The sequence below is a fragment of the Hippocampus guttulatus genome, chromosome 4 (assembly GCF_054856545.1).
Source record: "Hippocampus guttulatus isolate MCC_2025c chromosome 4, RoL_Hgut_1.0, whole genome shotgun sequence".
NCBI lineage: Eukaryota > Metazoa > Chordata > Actinopteri > Syngnathiformes > Syngnathidae > Hippocampus > Hippocampus guttulatus.
This window is the reverse complement of record NC_141264.1, coordinates 6,473,799-6,488,226: the sequence shown is the minus strand read 5'-3', so window position 1 is coordinate 6,488,226 and position 14,428 is coordinate 6,473,799. Positions and strand designations below refer to the sequence as shown.

Below are 14,428 nucleotides of genomic sequence, written 5' to 3'. Positions count from 1 at the left end.
CATACCAAAAATTGCGAGGTCCGCATCATGCCCTTATGGATTCTTAAACCATTCAAGTAATATCAGTCACTGATACTCAACGTTTTCTCAAACCTCTTCTCATTGTGGGTGTCACATGGCCTTTATTTCTTTCCTTTGCTGAACTGCAGCATTTTTCAAGCTGGTGCAAAAAGTATGGTAGATAGCATTTGTGTTCATTCAGTGTATCATTCCTGAAATCTGAAATGTCAAGTGGGAACAGTATCTGTCCTGTGCAAGCATAATAACAGTATACTCATTTGCAACTTTATCAAAAAAATATTTATTCACTTTCATGAGAAACACAATGAAGCAAACATGAGACATCATCATATACCTGAATTCTGTGACAAGCTTCATTTAAAACCTTTTTACATTTGTCCAAAAAAAGCATCATCTACAGTAGTGAAAGTTCATAGCACACTGAGCGGTGAAGGTTTGTCAGTGTGTACGCACCTGTTTTTTCATCAGGATTCGTTCAAGTTTGAGAGCGATTGCAAAGACGACGTCAACACTTTTAATGGTCTCAAACAATGTGTCTTGTCATAAAGAAATTTTGAACATGTTCAAGATTTGATGGCGACAAGAAAAGCTGTTTCCAACCATCCATCCATCCATTTTCCGAACCGCTTGACCCTCACTAGGGTCGCGGGGGGTGCTGGAGCCTATCCCAGCTGTCTCCGGGCAGTAGGCGGGGGACACCCTGAATCAGTTGCCAGCCAATCGCAGGGCTGTTTCCAACCATTTCCAACCAATTGGAAATATCTGGCAAACGTCTTTGCAACATTGAACGAAAGCCGTCAAAGAAAAACATAAAAAATCATTTGCTCCCTGCTCGCAAACCTTTGCCACTCAGCAAAATACGGGCTTAAATGGTGGAAGGGTTAAAATGTGCAAGCATCCTAAATTTGCAAAAAGGACAAGACATCACAACACTGGCATATATCAGTACAGTATTGCGGAGGGAAACGGAGTGAGCCTGGACCTTTGCTGTGAGGTAAAACATGCAAGTCGTCTGACAAAATGCCTATTATGTACAGTATGTAGGGATATATGATTCTGTTTGTTTGTTTACTCTGTGTCACAGGGGGTCTTTACTTATTACCTGAAGTCATAATTACAGTAAACATGAATGAAAAACATGCCTAAACAATCAGTATCAAATTATCAAAAGGAAAAAAGTAAGTACAACAGTAACCGAGTGAGCCCTTTTGTGCTGCGTGATGTGCAAATGAACTGCGTCTCATTCACAACCTCAAAAGTTCTTATTGGGAGCATAAACTGTGAACTCCCTGCATATTGATGAAATGCCATGTGCCAAAATGTATTGTCGCATTCAGTACGTCCAGTTTTAAGCATCCAAAGGGAAACGGAAGGTTTTGTTTCCTGCGCGGCAGCGCAACTCTGCACAGTCTAACCACAGCTGATATGGATCCTCTTCATGGTTATCGACCAAATTCTGTGAAAGTGGAAAAAAACATTCAAAATACACATTTTAAAAAAAGCGCCTTGTTGGTTAACGTTGCATTACATTGCATATCTCACTGCACCTGAAGCTCATGAAGGCAGTGTGTCAATTGCACAGTGAGGTCCCCAACACACCAGGCCAAGCTCACATGGAATGACGGATCCTACAAGATACAGCAAACATGAGTGTCTTCTGTCATGTTGTCTTGCGCATATGAAAACTGTGCATCTCACTTAACCTGATAAAATGTGTCCAAGTGAAAGTCCGTCAATGTTCTGTCCACCACCCGGACAACATTTAACAACTGAGCATGCCCAGTTACAACCTCCATCCCTAAGAAGGTTCTGCCGAAGAAAATACAGTACGTTCACAGAGGTAGGCAGAGCATGCACATCTACTCACACACAAAAGAGTAAATTCATAACTTAGTAAGCAAGTATTATGTAATGTAGCATGACACATTCCAGACAGACCCTCGAGAATTTACATTGTATCTGAGCAATGAAAAACACACTGACTGTACCTTGTCTTCTCAGCGTTACAATAGACCTTCAGTCTCGATGCTGAGGACACAAATCTGCAAACGCAACACAATTACAGTACTTTTTTTAAAAAATGTGCAAGGGAATTTTTATTTAGTTCACACATGTGTTTGTAACAGTGCTTACTTCGATAGACTCAAGACAAAAAAAAAACACCCAAAAAGTTTTTTTTCTTCGAGAAGCAATTTCACGAATGAATGACTTGATTTGAGGAGTTATTTTGAGGATTTTTTTTTTTTGCAGGTTAATCCCAGGGACAAGGGTTTTAATGAACAATTTAAAAAAGACAATGTAATGGGGAACTTGAAATATAGGGCTGACATATATTTCAGCATTTCAGTATGCTACTGAAAGGTCAACAGAATAATTGTGTATTCAAATAAAGAAATCTCAAATGATCAGCTCATCAGCAGCAGATCAGTTTGGCAGAAGCCTGATAATGATCCTGATCATTTGAATCAGCTGTGTTAGAGGAGGGAGACATGTAAACCAGGCTGGATAGAGGTTCTCGAGGACCGGACTTGGGCATCCCTCCTCAAGTAGGATTTGAAGGACTTTATCAAGCTCAGTAGATTGGAGAGATTTTTCTAATGCACAGTTTTTAGTTGATGAGACACAATATTAAAAATATTTGGTGGTAAATATTAGATGGCTAAGTTCAGCTGTCAGATAATTCCACCCATCCATTTTCCGAACCGCTTGATCCTCACTAGGGTCGCGGGGGGTGCTGGAGCCTATCCCAGCCGTCTTCGGGCAGCAGGCGGGGGACACCCTGAATCAGTTGCCAGCCAATCGCAGGGCACACAGAGACAAACAACCATCCACGCCCACACTCACACCTAGGGACAATTTAGAGCGTCCAATCAGCCTGCCATGCATGTTTTTGGAATGTGGGAGGAAACCGGAGCACCCGGAGAAAACCCACGCAGGCCCGGGGAGAACATGCAAACTCCACACACGGAGGCCGGAGCTGGAATCGAACCCGGTACCTCTGCACTGTGAAGCCGATGTGCTAACCACTGGACTACCGGGCCGCCCTGTCAGATAATTGTACCGGTAATTCATTTCAGGATGCGGACTAAATTACATTACACACAAAATTGAACTAAAGTATGGGAGTCATTGTTTTTATTTACCTTGGGCCCAAATGACTAGCTACGGCCCTGCGCTGAGCCAGTGACGTCTCCAGAGTGTGATTAGTGGTTCTGCATTGATGATGAATGCAGCAAGTTGTCACGATGACAAATATGAATTGCACAACACATTGACCATCGACACTAAATACGTTCATCGTGGAAATATGCTTCAGTTCGGCACAAAGACACACGTAAGCAGTGGTGCTAACAGATCGATTATGAGGGAACGACAGGGGATCTTGTGTTCCTTGACTCATGAGTTGGGCACAGAAGCAGCGGAGGGAAATCTAGCCCTCGGTTCCTCTGTAATGGCGGCCACTTTTTTTTTTTAAGTTGTGTAATATTTAAATTCTCATCCATCATTATGGTTCAATTTTCATAAGAATGTGTATTATACTGTTAATTATTTGGCCATATGATCAAATTCTTCTGAGTCTGCATATAGAGAAAAAGCTAAACAAACCGTTTGCAGGGGGTCAGGCCTGCCTTGAGGCTCTGTATGAAGGGCTGGATCCAGTGGTGTCTCAGGACCACTGTCTGTGAGAGGCTGAGATGAAATTCCTCCTGTGGGGCCAAAACCACTCCAAAGCCAGCTGCAGTCGACAGAAGAACCTCCATTAACTCCCCAAACTCTTCTTCAGGTTTGTCTGACGTGACAAGATGACAGGCATTTAAAATGTGCATTCTCTATGATAATGGCAATTCATGGCTCATGCACTGAAAACCTGTTTTCCCTTTATTGTACCGAAAACGTAGTGCATTGGCCATCGGTCAATCGCAGGGAAAAGGTATTTGTCCCCTTTCTAATTTCAGATTTTATTTTATTGAGGGGAAACAAATCCAAACTTATTTGGCACTATGTGAAAAAGAAATTCTCCCGTTAGATAATGAGTCATGAGATTAACCAGTTTTGAGAAAGCTGAGTATGGTTTCACTGGCCACATCCAACCGTGATTACGACCAGATTTGTTGAACCAACAATTCATTCAAATAGTACATCTCAGACAAAGGCTACAATGTCTCAAAACAAAACTCATCATGGCACCATTATTGACAATTTAAGAATCTTCATTTAGACGTGGGAGGAAACTGGATTACCTGGAGAACATTCATGCTAGTACAGCTATGAGCAATACTTACATGGAAAATAAACATAAGTTGCCCAGTTTCCTCTCTCATGTTTGAATGATCGGATACGACCATCATGGAAACAGCTGTCCTCAGTCTGCGGCTCCTCGTCTTCTGGAAACATGGATAGCAAACAACCAGGGAGTGGAAGCCTGCAGAGAAGACACAACCTAGTTATTTAACATTAAATTTATGGCATCAAGAGAACTCAGTCTCCAAGTTCCGCTTGCTAAAGAAGCAACATGGACAGACTGACCCGAGACTGATTTAATCGAAACGAGTCAGAAAAAGGCTAAGAAAAAAATACTTTGTTTAGATGTTGAACTGCTTTGCTAGCAAACAGCAATTCAGCAGAAGCAAGTACAGTAATTATTTGCCCCATGACTTGGCAATTTGTGTGATCCGTACCTTGTCGATGAAGAGGATTTCTCTATTTTGAGCTTCTTCTTCGTTGGACAATCACTACCATCACCGTCCTGCAGACATTTTCGAGGAAACGTTTTGTTATGGTCTGGAGCTACGCCTGCCTCCACACCCCGTGCATCACTTTCCTCATCCGAGCTGCTGCTGTAGCCGACTAACATCATTCAATAGCTGTTCTCTCGATCCGTATGGAAAAATGAGGCAACGACGCTCCAGTGTATCAGGAAACTAACATCGTATTCAAGCGAATTGAACCGGCTGGGCCACATTTGCCTGCCAAAGCCAACAACTCTTGATGAAGTGCACTTCCTGTGTCTACAAGTTGTTCTGAGTATCAGCATTTGCGTACCCTTGAAACAATAACTCGACCGAATTAGTTCCCACGCCGGTGCAAACCCATGTGCGCGTTCTCACTTTTGCAACGCTTACGCGCGCGCGCGCGCGCGTGTGTGTGTGTGTGTGTGTGTGTGTGTGTGTGTGTGTGTGTGTGTGTGTGTGTGTGTGTGTTCCAAATTTGTTCACAGCGTGTTTGGATTTTACTTCAAAATCCCTCCAAATGCATATTCATCTCAGTGAAAACTGAATTTAAATTTTAAACAGATACAAATAGTGGGTTTAATGAAACGTAACGAGTTGTGTTATTGTATTACATGCAATAACACTGTAAATGTAATCTATATGTGGAAAAAGAATAATTATTATAATGTATACGTCACACGCACAAACGCGCGCGCAGACGCACACATTACTTTACGTGTGCTCCAGAGCAGAGGTTCTCAAATGTGCGTCGTGAACCCCGGGAATGCGTGAAGGCACTTCAGGGGGTGCGTGAGTGTTTAAAAATAGATTTAAAAAGTAGCTTCAATGAAAACAAAAGAGTTTGAGCAGAGCAGTTTCCTTCGCACCATCAAGAATGACAAAGATCCTCAGTGAAGCAGTTCAGTGCAATAATGGGATATTCGGTGTTGACAGGAATGCTTCTTTTTAATTATTAAACAGATATTTTAAGAGGATTTTTTTCATTTGCTGCTTTTATTTACAATTAAGTTCATTGGTCTTCTTTTTAATAATTAAACTGATAGATTAAGATGATTTTCTTTCAGTTTATGCTTGTACAGGTATTTAAAATTAAGTTAATAATCTGCATTATGGTCCCAAAGGAAGACACTTTATGTTGATAATTATTTCAATGTGCACGCATCATAAAAATCTTAAGAAGTAAGTTAATTATTTCTTTCTTGTTGTGTTTGGTTTTACTGTGTTTCTCAATCGTGTGAGCAATACAGTACCTATACAAATGGGAGTTTCAAAGTTGAATGAACCAGATACTGATGGCACAGTTATTATTGTTGATATTATTACAGTATTGTTGTTATTATTGTTATTGTTACTATTATTATTTAATCCCCAAATGCTTTATGCTGATTAGGCAGTACGTGTTTGGAAAAAAATCATAAGAGGCATATCATTGAAAAAAAGGTTGAGAACCATTGTTGAGCTGTTCCTGCTTTATTCATGTTCCCGTGTGCGGGGCGCAGACAGACGCTGAAGCTTGCTAACACGGGGAGCTCAGAAACAAGCTAACTAGCAACTTATAACAAAATGCACACATTTTCGAGCGACCGCACGCATTGTTAGCCAAATAAATGCACAAGTGAAATGGCGACTTTAATAGTGATTTCGGAAAAAGGAGCTGCCTTTTCACACCCTGTTAGTGAGCCACAAAAACATTTTTATTCGATTGCGTCGGCCCCTGGAACTGGAACGACAGCGTTTCGACGAGAGCATCTGAGTGCCGTTTGCCGACGAGAAGATGGAATCTAATGCTATTTTGAGTTACTAATCTATCCCCAAGTAGCCATTCTATGCCTCCGGTACGTAAACATAGAAGTTCGTGGTAACTTTTAGTCCATTGACGGAAACTCTCTGATTCGGCGTTGACTGTTTGTGCCTCTGTGTTGCTAAAGCTAATGCTGCTAAACAAATGATGTTAACGCTGCCGTTTTGGAGATACGTTAAATGCTAAGATGCCCGCGTGCTGCCTTTATACTATCGCATTAGGCTTATTATTGGCCTTTAAACAACCAAAAGAGCATGGCACCACGATTAAGCGATTCAATATACGGTACTTCCTCTGTTGTGCTCATGGAGGTTAATTTCCACATAACGTTGTATACATGATATACTCGCATTACCATGTAATATCAACGTCCTTGGTATTAAGAAGGTTGGGTCCCCATTAACAAATATGGTAAGGAAGCTGAAAAGTTTGTTTTGTTAATAAAAAGGTGAAGAATAGTGAGCCCCAATTTGTATTTTTTATTCAATTTACTGTATGAATATTTAACTTACGAATCCAATACCAATCTTGTCCATACAGATATCACACAAACGTGAAAGAGCTGGATTTTCTTCCTGTTATCCACAAACATCGCTGTCCCCGGGTTTACAACATAGTTCCTTCAGCAATCACCTTGAGGTAGTTCTTCAGTGTCTTTGGCAGTCATGGAGTGAGTTTGTTTTTCTGTGTCAAATAATACACTGGAAACATTTTCTAATTTCTACTAGCTAACCGTTTCTTTTACTTACTGCAGCTGGGCCACTCCTGCTGTCAAACTGAACCCCTACAATCGAGCCCGCATGACAGAGGCCTGGCAGCAGCATGGTGTTTCTCAACCTCAGGTGGTGCACACCATCCCTCCTGGAGCTGAAAACTCTCTCGGCTGTACAGTGTATGGAATTGTCCTGCAGCAAGAGTCCTCATCTCTTCAACAACAACAACAACAACAGCAGCAGCAGACCCAGCATGGACAGCACAATCAGCAACACAATGGGAATCAGCAGCATGGGAGTGGGCAGCATGGAAGTGCGCAGCACAGTCAGCAGCACTCTGCCCAGACCCAGCAGGCCACGTTGCAGGTAGGAACTGAGGGAGGACACAAGTGTGGGGCCTGTGGACATGATATCTCCCACTTAGCCAACCCCCATGAGCACCAGTGTATGGTAAGTCAGGACAGGTCCTTCCAGTGCACCCAGTGCATGAAGATTTTTCACCAGGCCACTGACTTACTAGAGCACCAGTGTGTTCAAGTGGAACAGAAGCCCTTTGTATGTGGCCTGTGCAAGATGGGCTTCTCCTTGCTGACATCTCTGGCCCATCACCACTCATCCCACAACAGCAGCAATCCAATGAAGTGTTCAATTTGTGAGAAGACGTACCGGCCCGGTTCTTCCGGCAGCATGACCTCCAACTCCTCAGCAAACAATACCCAGCAGCCCAGTAGTCTTAGGGCATCAGCCACCAGTAGCTCATCCATTCTACCCTTTCCGTCGGCCCGCGACCGCCCATACAAATGTTCCATTTGCCAGAAGGGTTTCAAACACTTGTCAGAACTCACCCGTCACGACAGAGTGCATACAGGTGAGAAGCCCTTTAAGTGTGACACGTGTGACAAGGCTTTCAGCCAGTCATCACACCTTCAGCACCACCATCGCACACACAGCAATGAACGCCCTTTCAAGTGTGCCGTTTGTGAGAAAAGCTTCAAGCACCGTTCGCACCTGGTGCGACATATGTACATGCATTCTGGTGAACACTTATTCAAATGCAATCTATGTGAGTTGCACTTCAAAGAGTCGTCAGAGCTCCTTCACCATCCCTGCCACCCGCAAGGCTCTCGCCCCTTTCGCTGCGCAACTTGCGGAAAGGGTTTCAAGCGACCGTCGGACCTCCGCCAACACGAGCGTACTCACTCAGAGGAGCGCCCTTTCCACTGCGATGAGTGTCAGATGAGCTTCAAACAGCAGTACGCCCTGCTGCGCCACCGCCGCACACACAAAGACCCAAGCGACCGGCCGTTCAAATGCAATCTGTGCGACATGGGCTTCATGCAGCCCTCGCACCTCCTCTACCACCAGCATGTGCACGGCATGGACAACTTGTTTAAGTGTGCCTCATGCCAGAAGGAGTTCAGCCAATCGGGAGAGCTGCTTAGGCACAAGTGTGGAGAGTCGCCCAACACGGTGCCCGACAAGCCATTCAAGTGCGACATCTGTGGCAAGGGCTACAAGAAGGGTTCCACGTTGCAGCGCCATCAAAACTCCCACTGTCAAGAAAAGCCCCTAAAGTGCTCCCTCTGCGACCGCCGCTTCCTCTCCTCCTCTGAATTTGTACAGCACCGCTGTGACCCCTCCCGGGAAAAACCACTCAAGTGTCCTGACTGTGAGAAGCGCTTCAAATACTCCTCAGACCTCAACAGACATCTGCGCGTGCACACGGGGGAAAAGCCGTACAAGTGCGAACATTGCAACAAGTTCTTCAAGCAACGCGAACACATGACCAAACACCAGAGCACACACTCAAGAGAAGGACAGTTTAAGTGTGTTTGGTGTGGTGAGCGTTTCAGTGACTTGGGCTCTTTGCAGGATCACACAGTACAGCACACAGCTGATGGAGGGGACTACCCCGTCTCCCAGTGCATGTAACTGAACCCTTGAATGCAATCAGTGAACTTGTTGGCCGCTACAAGCATGTTTCTACCAAGCAGTACAGTTCAGGTTTAGTAAGGGTACACATTTTGGTTTTTGTGTGTGTGCGTGTGTTTTACCAAAAATTGTGGCGGGTACCAAAAGTGAGATCTAGGATCCACTTTTTGGCGCTCTTTGATAGGATACCAACGTCAGTGGTACCTTAAATAACGAGTGGAGAAAGACGCAGTTAGGAAGAGAAGCGGAGATCGACACGCGTGGGAAGAGAGAACAAAACTCAGATTTTCTCAAGGTGTGTTGTGAGCAGATGATCTCACTTCACGTTGTCCTTTCCACAACGGGGCGATTATATCTGCAGCTGCTACATACATTTTGGATTATATTAGCATACCGACCAATTCACCAATTAATTTAACAAAGGAAATACCCATCTCTTTAAAAATCCCCATCTGTCCTAGTACACAGTGTTTTCCAAAATTCACCTTTTACTTTACATCTAGTTCAGTTCATTAGATTGAAACACAAAAGAATGCATCCAATCTGGGTTTGACCAGTCAACAGACAGCAGTGTCTTGCGCCACCTTTCATAAGCGTACCACTGCGACCGGCACCACATAGTGTTTTTGTACTTGTGTAAAGCTGAAATTGCTGATTTGGAAGCTTGCATTCCATAATGCCCCCCACCCTTACGTCTACTTTTAGGGAACCGCTTCTCAGCGGAGTGCAACAAAGAAGCTACTCCATCCTCTTAACTACCGAGTGTTTCACAAAAATAAAGTATTTGCCCTTCAGGGATTCCAGCCGTCATTTGCAGATTACTGTACCTCAATTTTCAGACGCTCAAATGTCTTGAAATAATTGGTGTAAATAATACCAAAAGCAAATATAATAACAACCATCATTTGTCATACCTGCAGTCAAAGATTGCCTGACGTTTGGAGCCCACAAACCAATTTTGAATGTACTCCTTGGATATGTTTTGCTAGGTCCCGATTCAGCCTCCTTCACTTTCTGCTTCATCGTAGGCCTATTGGCCTTCATTTGGTCTTCCTTAAGACAAAAGCATATTTAGAATTGAGGTGCATAACAAGGCTGTAATTGTTAAAAGTCAAATGCTATATTTTTGTCTAACTTACATCTGAAAGTACACTTCAATCATATCTTGACAGCTTCATTCAAGTCCATTGTGGTGTATTCTTGGAAGAGCCACAACTTTATGACCACACCACTTGCACAACAAGTAATAATGTTACGAGATAATGAGCTGTAGCAAGATAACGATTTTACAGTACTATTGTTCTGATACGATTTTTTTTTCTTGGCCCCCAATACCAATTCCAGTCCCCCAGCTGTGCAGTATCAGCTGTACTGACTTCATGCCGTTTGAAAAAACAAAATATTTGCGTGTTATTTGTTAATACTCGCAGATACGGATGCCAGCGTTTTAATGCCATATCGGGAACCCTCTCCAAACTAGTATTGGTGCAACACTATTTAAAAGTGTGTGTAAGGACACGTGTGTCAAATTTTCTGGTTACCTCAGTTATTTACACGAGAAGTAAAAATCATATGAGAATGTTGCAATACATGTGTTGGATGTCATTATATTGTGCAAGCGGTTATAATCTTGTGGTTGTTTGATGTAAAGGCAAAATCATGAACAACATTCATCGTCCAAATACTTTGGACCTAACTGTAAGTTGATTCAGATATTAGCTGATTGCTACATCCCAAGTTGGCCAGCCAGAAAGTGTATAAATAGCACTTATGGAAAAAAAAGACAGAATTTGCCATTTCACTAAGAATGCAATCAATTGATTTTGTTCCTTCTTCCCTTATGCCCACTGTCTCCTTTTTTTTCTTTGAGTTGTTCAATATCTATAAATTTACACTGGCAGCATTTGTTTTTGCACTAGTTACAGACATCTAAAGATTACTGTTGTTTTTCATGGCTACCACAAAAGGTTCAGCATGATAAGGTCCACTAATTTTGCATAATTCACATGTTCAGTGGTTTTAGGTTCCTGAGAAATGAAAGACCAAGGACAGCTGAAATGCAGCGATGACTCATTGTTTTCTCATAACTCCTGTAAATGGACTAGTGTGAAGAGTTTAGTGATTGAGGATGTTTCTCCTCTAGCGAAATAGTTCTGTGTAGTTTCTTTCCTAAATACAGTCTGACGCAGATCCCACGAATTGAAAATGACAGTGTTGACATTCAATAACAAGTACAATTATTCAGTCTATTTAAGCTTCCTTCCGGGGTCAGTACTGTACAAAGTGGATGTATGTGACGAGTGAACCTGTCAAAATGTGTCTTTCAAGAAAATACATTTCAAGATGTTTTTGTATTATTGCTACTTTTTACCCAAGTTAAATGTTTTAACAAATGCTTTGTTGCTGTCTGTGTAGTCCAATTAGTCAGGGGTGCCACCAGCAATTTGGGGCCCTTGAGGGAGTGGGGGGGGGGGGGATATTTTGGGCCCTACCTCTTTAATGCAGCAAACTGAAAATGAAGTACTATTAATTAACAAAGACATATGTCACCCTAACCCTTGGCCCTTAGAATCATCATCAGTTTAACCCCACAGCCTCTTATGGCACCCTGGCATGTAGTGATTGTATTAGTATGTTAAAGGTTATCTTTCGATAACTGTTCTACTGTGTGAATGTAGACTGTCTTTGGTTAAAAAAGAAAATACATACTGACCTGCGCTTGAAAAAAAATCTAGTTCTGACCTGGCATTGAGGGCTCTATGTTCGTGGCCAGCGCAAATCTGGCATGTCGTGTGGTCTCACTGGGCTGCATCAACTTTGTTGTCTTTGCAGATGCACTCAGCTTGCAAGGCGCCACTACAAACGGGTGGTTTGCACTGTTGTGGGTGTGAACACAGCCGAATGTCTTCACAGCCATTCGAAGCAGCTCCTCTCATTCCATTTAAAATCCATGCGTGAGAGGCGCACATTCCTTGATGACAATTATTCAGACGGTTTGATGCACACTGTTGTGATATTTATCTCAATGAAATACGATGAAATCCACATGCTTGCAGAGGGCAGAATTGGTCTGCCTGCACCTTGATTATGTTCGCCAAAATCACGTTAGATTCCAAATGCCAATACATCAGAATCTGATTTATTGGCCAAGTATTGTATATGTATGTATTGGAAAGTCACAAGGAATTTACTTTCCAGTTACAACCCGTTCAGAGGAACTGAAACAAGACAGCATAAACCAACACGGGGGAGACAAAACAAGAAGCCTGGCGGCTCGCTGGTTCCAGCATGTCTAAAGTTAAGTCTGCTTTCGGCCATCAAATTGTCAAGTGCACCGGGGGCGTGTCAAAAGTAAAGCCCTCGGTGTGCTGGAAAGGCCAGCATGTCGCAGAGCAGTCTGCCAAATTCCTTAACATGCTAAACAAGGCCTGCTTACACAGGAATGAAAATGAAGATGTGCCAATTTTTACACTTGCGGGCACCTGCGCTGTCTACGAATTTAGAGCCCAGAGGGTGAACTTGCAATAAGACACAATTATTGTTCTAAAAGTCCATATCCGACTGAGCAGCGAAGGTGTGCAGGTGTTTGCAAAGGAGCGAATGTTGATTTTTCATCAAGGTTCGTTCAATGTCGCACTGGGAAACATCTTTGTGAACGTTTGCGACTTTGAACAAACCTTGACAAAAACAGGAAAAAGAAAATCAACATTTGCTCCCTTCGCAAACACTTGCACACCTTCGCCGCTCAGTGGAATATGGAAAACAGATTCCCGAGCATTTTTTTGCTAAAAATTCTGTTGAGCCTGGTGCTATCTGTCAAGGTGGCGTCATGCCCACTGTGCAGGTTGGATTAAAAAAACAGGTTTCTAGCAATCTCTTTCTGTTTCTGCTGATTTGGCTAATTCTCTCTGTTCTCCTCTTTCCCGAATTCCCCCATATTTGCAGTGAGTGCTATATTAAAATTATTTTCATTTTAACTTATTTTCTGTTGAAACCTTGAAGTGGGCTCCTCTGCCTCTTTACATGGCCATCCTCTGTACTGTATATATATCTGACATTGGCATCACACAATAAGAATAATTTGAGTGACGAGTGCTGATTTTATGGTTTATTTGATTAATAATCATTCAATTTAGATGTCTATCTTAGGAAAGAGAGGTGTTGGTGTTGATTGAAGTAGCTATATTACTAAAATACACCTGGAGATTGTCATCCATCCCTACTTGTTTTGTTTAAATGGCCAAATTGAACACAGAAGCGTAGTAATGTAGAGGGTGGAAATAATAACAATAAACATGGCAATGCATCTAAGATGGGGGGTCAGTCTTCATACATATCATGCCAGACATACTCAAGTAGTGTACGGAAGTTCTCTAATAAGGTATCAGAGTAGAAGCAATGAGTGGCTAGAACCAACGTCATTGCCTGTTCGTTGGGTGTGAATCAGCCCAAGGAGCCTCTTAGAGGTTGGGGTAAGTGTGGTCTCAGTATGAAAACAGTGGAGCTGAAACCTGACAACCCACATTACTGAATTGTGTGGAATGTGCACAACATATCAATATAAAACGTCCTTTGTAAGACAGCAACTTCACTGCACAAAATGTGTAACAATATTTCATAATAATATAATTACACAAAATAAAACATTGTAGATTTATATAAATGTCTGTATGAACTGAAAATGTACTACTGTATAAGACAGTGCAAGAGGTGAACTTAATTTGACTTGACATGTCCAACTGTTCAGCTTTTCAATATGCTATGTGCAACTTCCTGTTCTAACAAGAAGCTCAACAGCAAAATTTGCAACAGATGATTGATCCGTTCTTTCTCAGTATCTCATTTGCAAGATGTTTATGCCATTCGGTGACACTCTCCGCTCAGTGGCCACTGGAACCAGTGGCGTCAAAGCAAAGTGGATACCCCAGGTGACTGTGGCCTGGGCGTTTGGAGAGAACCTTTACCTCGATGCCCCTCAATCATTTGCCCCCTCTGTTGAATGCCTGGGGTCCCCTCTCCTTTCATTAAAATAAGACTTTGGCCAGACATTTGTGCATTTTCACTGCTTTTAAGGAGTTTTAACTTTCCTAATGTGTCACAGGAAAATTATTCCAACTTCTATAGGTGGACTCGTTTTCAAAAGATCTGTTTGATAAATGCTGAAATTTGACACACATACCGATCATGTTATCACACTACTGTATCAACTACATTACAAAAAATGTGGT

General features: G+C 42.5%; 2 protein-coding genes across 5 annotated transcripts; one reads left to right on the top strand and one right to left on the bottom strand.

The window, feature by feature from the left end:
* Positions 1–277: 277 nt before the first annotated feature.
* On the bottom strand, positions 278–5,038 carry usb1 (U6 snRNA biogenesis 1). 2 transcript variants are annotated; one of them, XM_086108711.1, is made up of 7 exons: positions 4,701–5,038; positions 4,305–4,444; positions 3,628–3,811; positions 2,010–2,063; positions 1,725–1,830; positions 1,569–1,649; positions 278–1,477 (listed from the first exon to the last, which is right to left on the bottom strand). In XM_086108711.1, the coding sequence occupies exons 1-7, from the start codon at positions 4,877–4,879 to the stop codon at positions 1,370–1,372; spliced, it is 852 nt and encodes a 283-aa protein (XP_085964837.1). In that variant the 5' UTR covers positions 4,880–5,038; the 3' UTR covers positions 278–1,369. The 2 variants fall into 2 exon arrangements, with proteins under 2 accessions (XP_085964837.1, XP_085964838.1); XM_086108712.1 differs by having other exon boundaries at positions 3,628–3,757.
* Positions 5,039–6,260: 1,222 nt separating this feature from the next.
* znf319b (zinc finger protein 319b) lies at positions 6,261–13,175 on the top strand. Of its 3 annotated transcripts, none has more exons than XM_086109836.1 (3): positions 6,261–6,589; positions 7,096–7,194; positions 7,310–13,175. In XM_086109836.1, exon 3 carries the CDS (start codon positions 7,356–7,358, stop codon positions 9,198–9,200), a length of 1,845 nt encoding a protein of 614 aa, XP_085965962.1. In that variant the 5' UTR covers positions 6,261–6,589; positions 7,096–7,194; positions 7,310–7,355; the 3' UTR covers positions 9,201–13,175. The 3 variants fall into 3 exon arrangements, with proteins under 3 accessions (XP_085965962.1, XP_085965960.1, XP_085965961.1); XM_086109834.1 differs by having other exon boundaries at positions 7,096–7,225; XM_086109835.1 differs by lacking the exon at positions 6,261–6,589 and adding an exon at positions 6,612–6,966 and having other exon boundaries at positions 7,096–7,225.
* The last annotated feature ends 1,253 nt before the right edge of the window (positions 13,176–14,428 follow it).

Excerpts from the sequence above, each read along its gene's own strand:
- usb1 (XM_086108711.1), bottom strand. The coding sequence starts at position 4,879 with ATGATGTTAGTCGGCTACAGCAGCAGCTCGGATGAGGAAAGTGATGCA. Across the intron at positions 2,064-3,627 it reads GGCCTGACCCCCTGCAAACG|ATTTGTGTCCTCAGCATCGA; the intron begins GTTTGTTTAGCT and ends TTGCGTTTGCAG. Across the intron at positions 1,831-2,009 it reads TGTAACGCTGAGAAGACAAG|AACCTTCTTAGGGATGGAGG; the intron begins GTACAGTCAGTG and ends TTTCTTCGGCAG.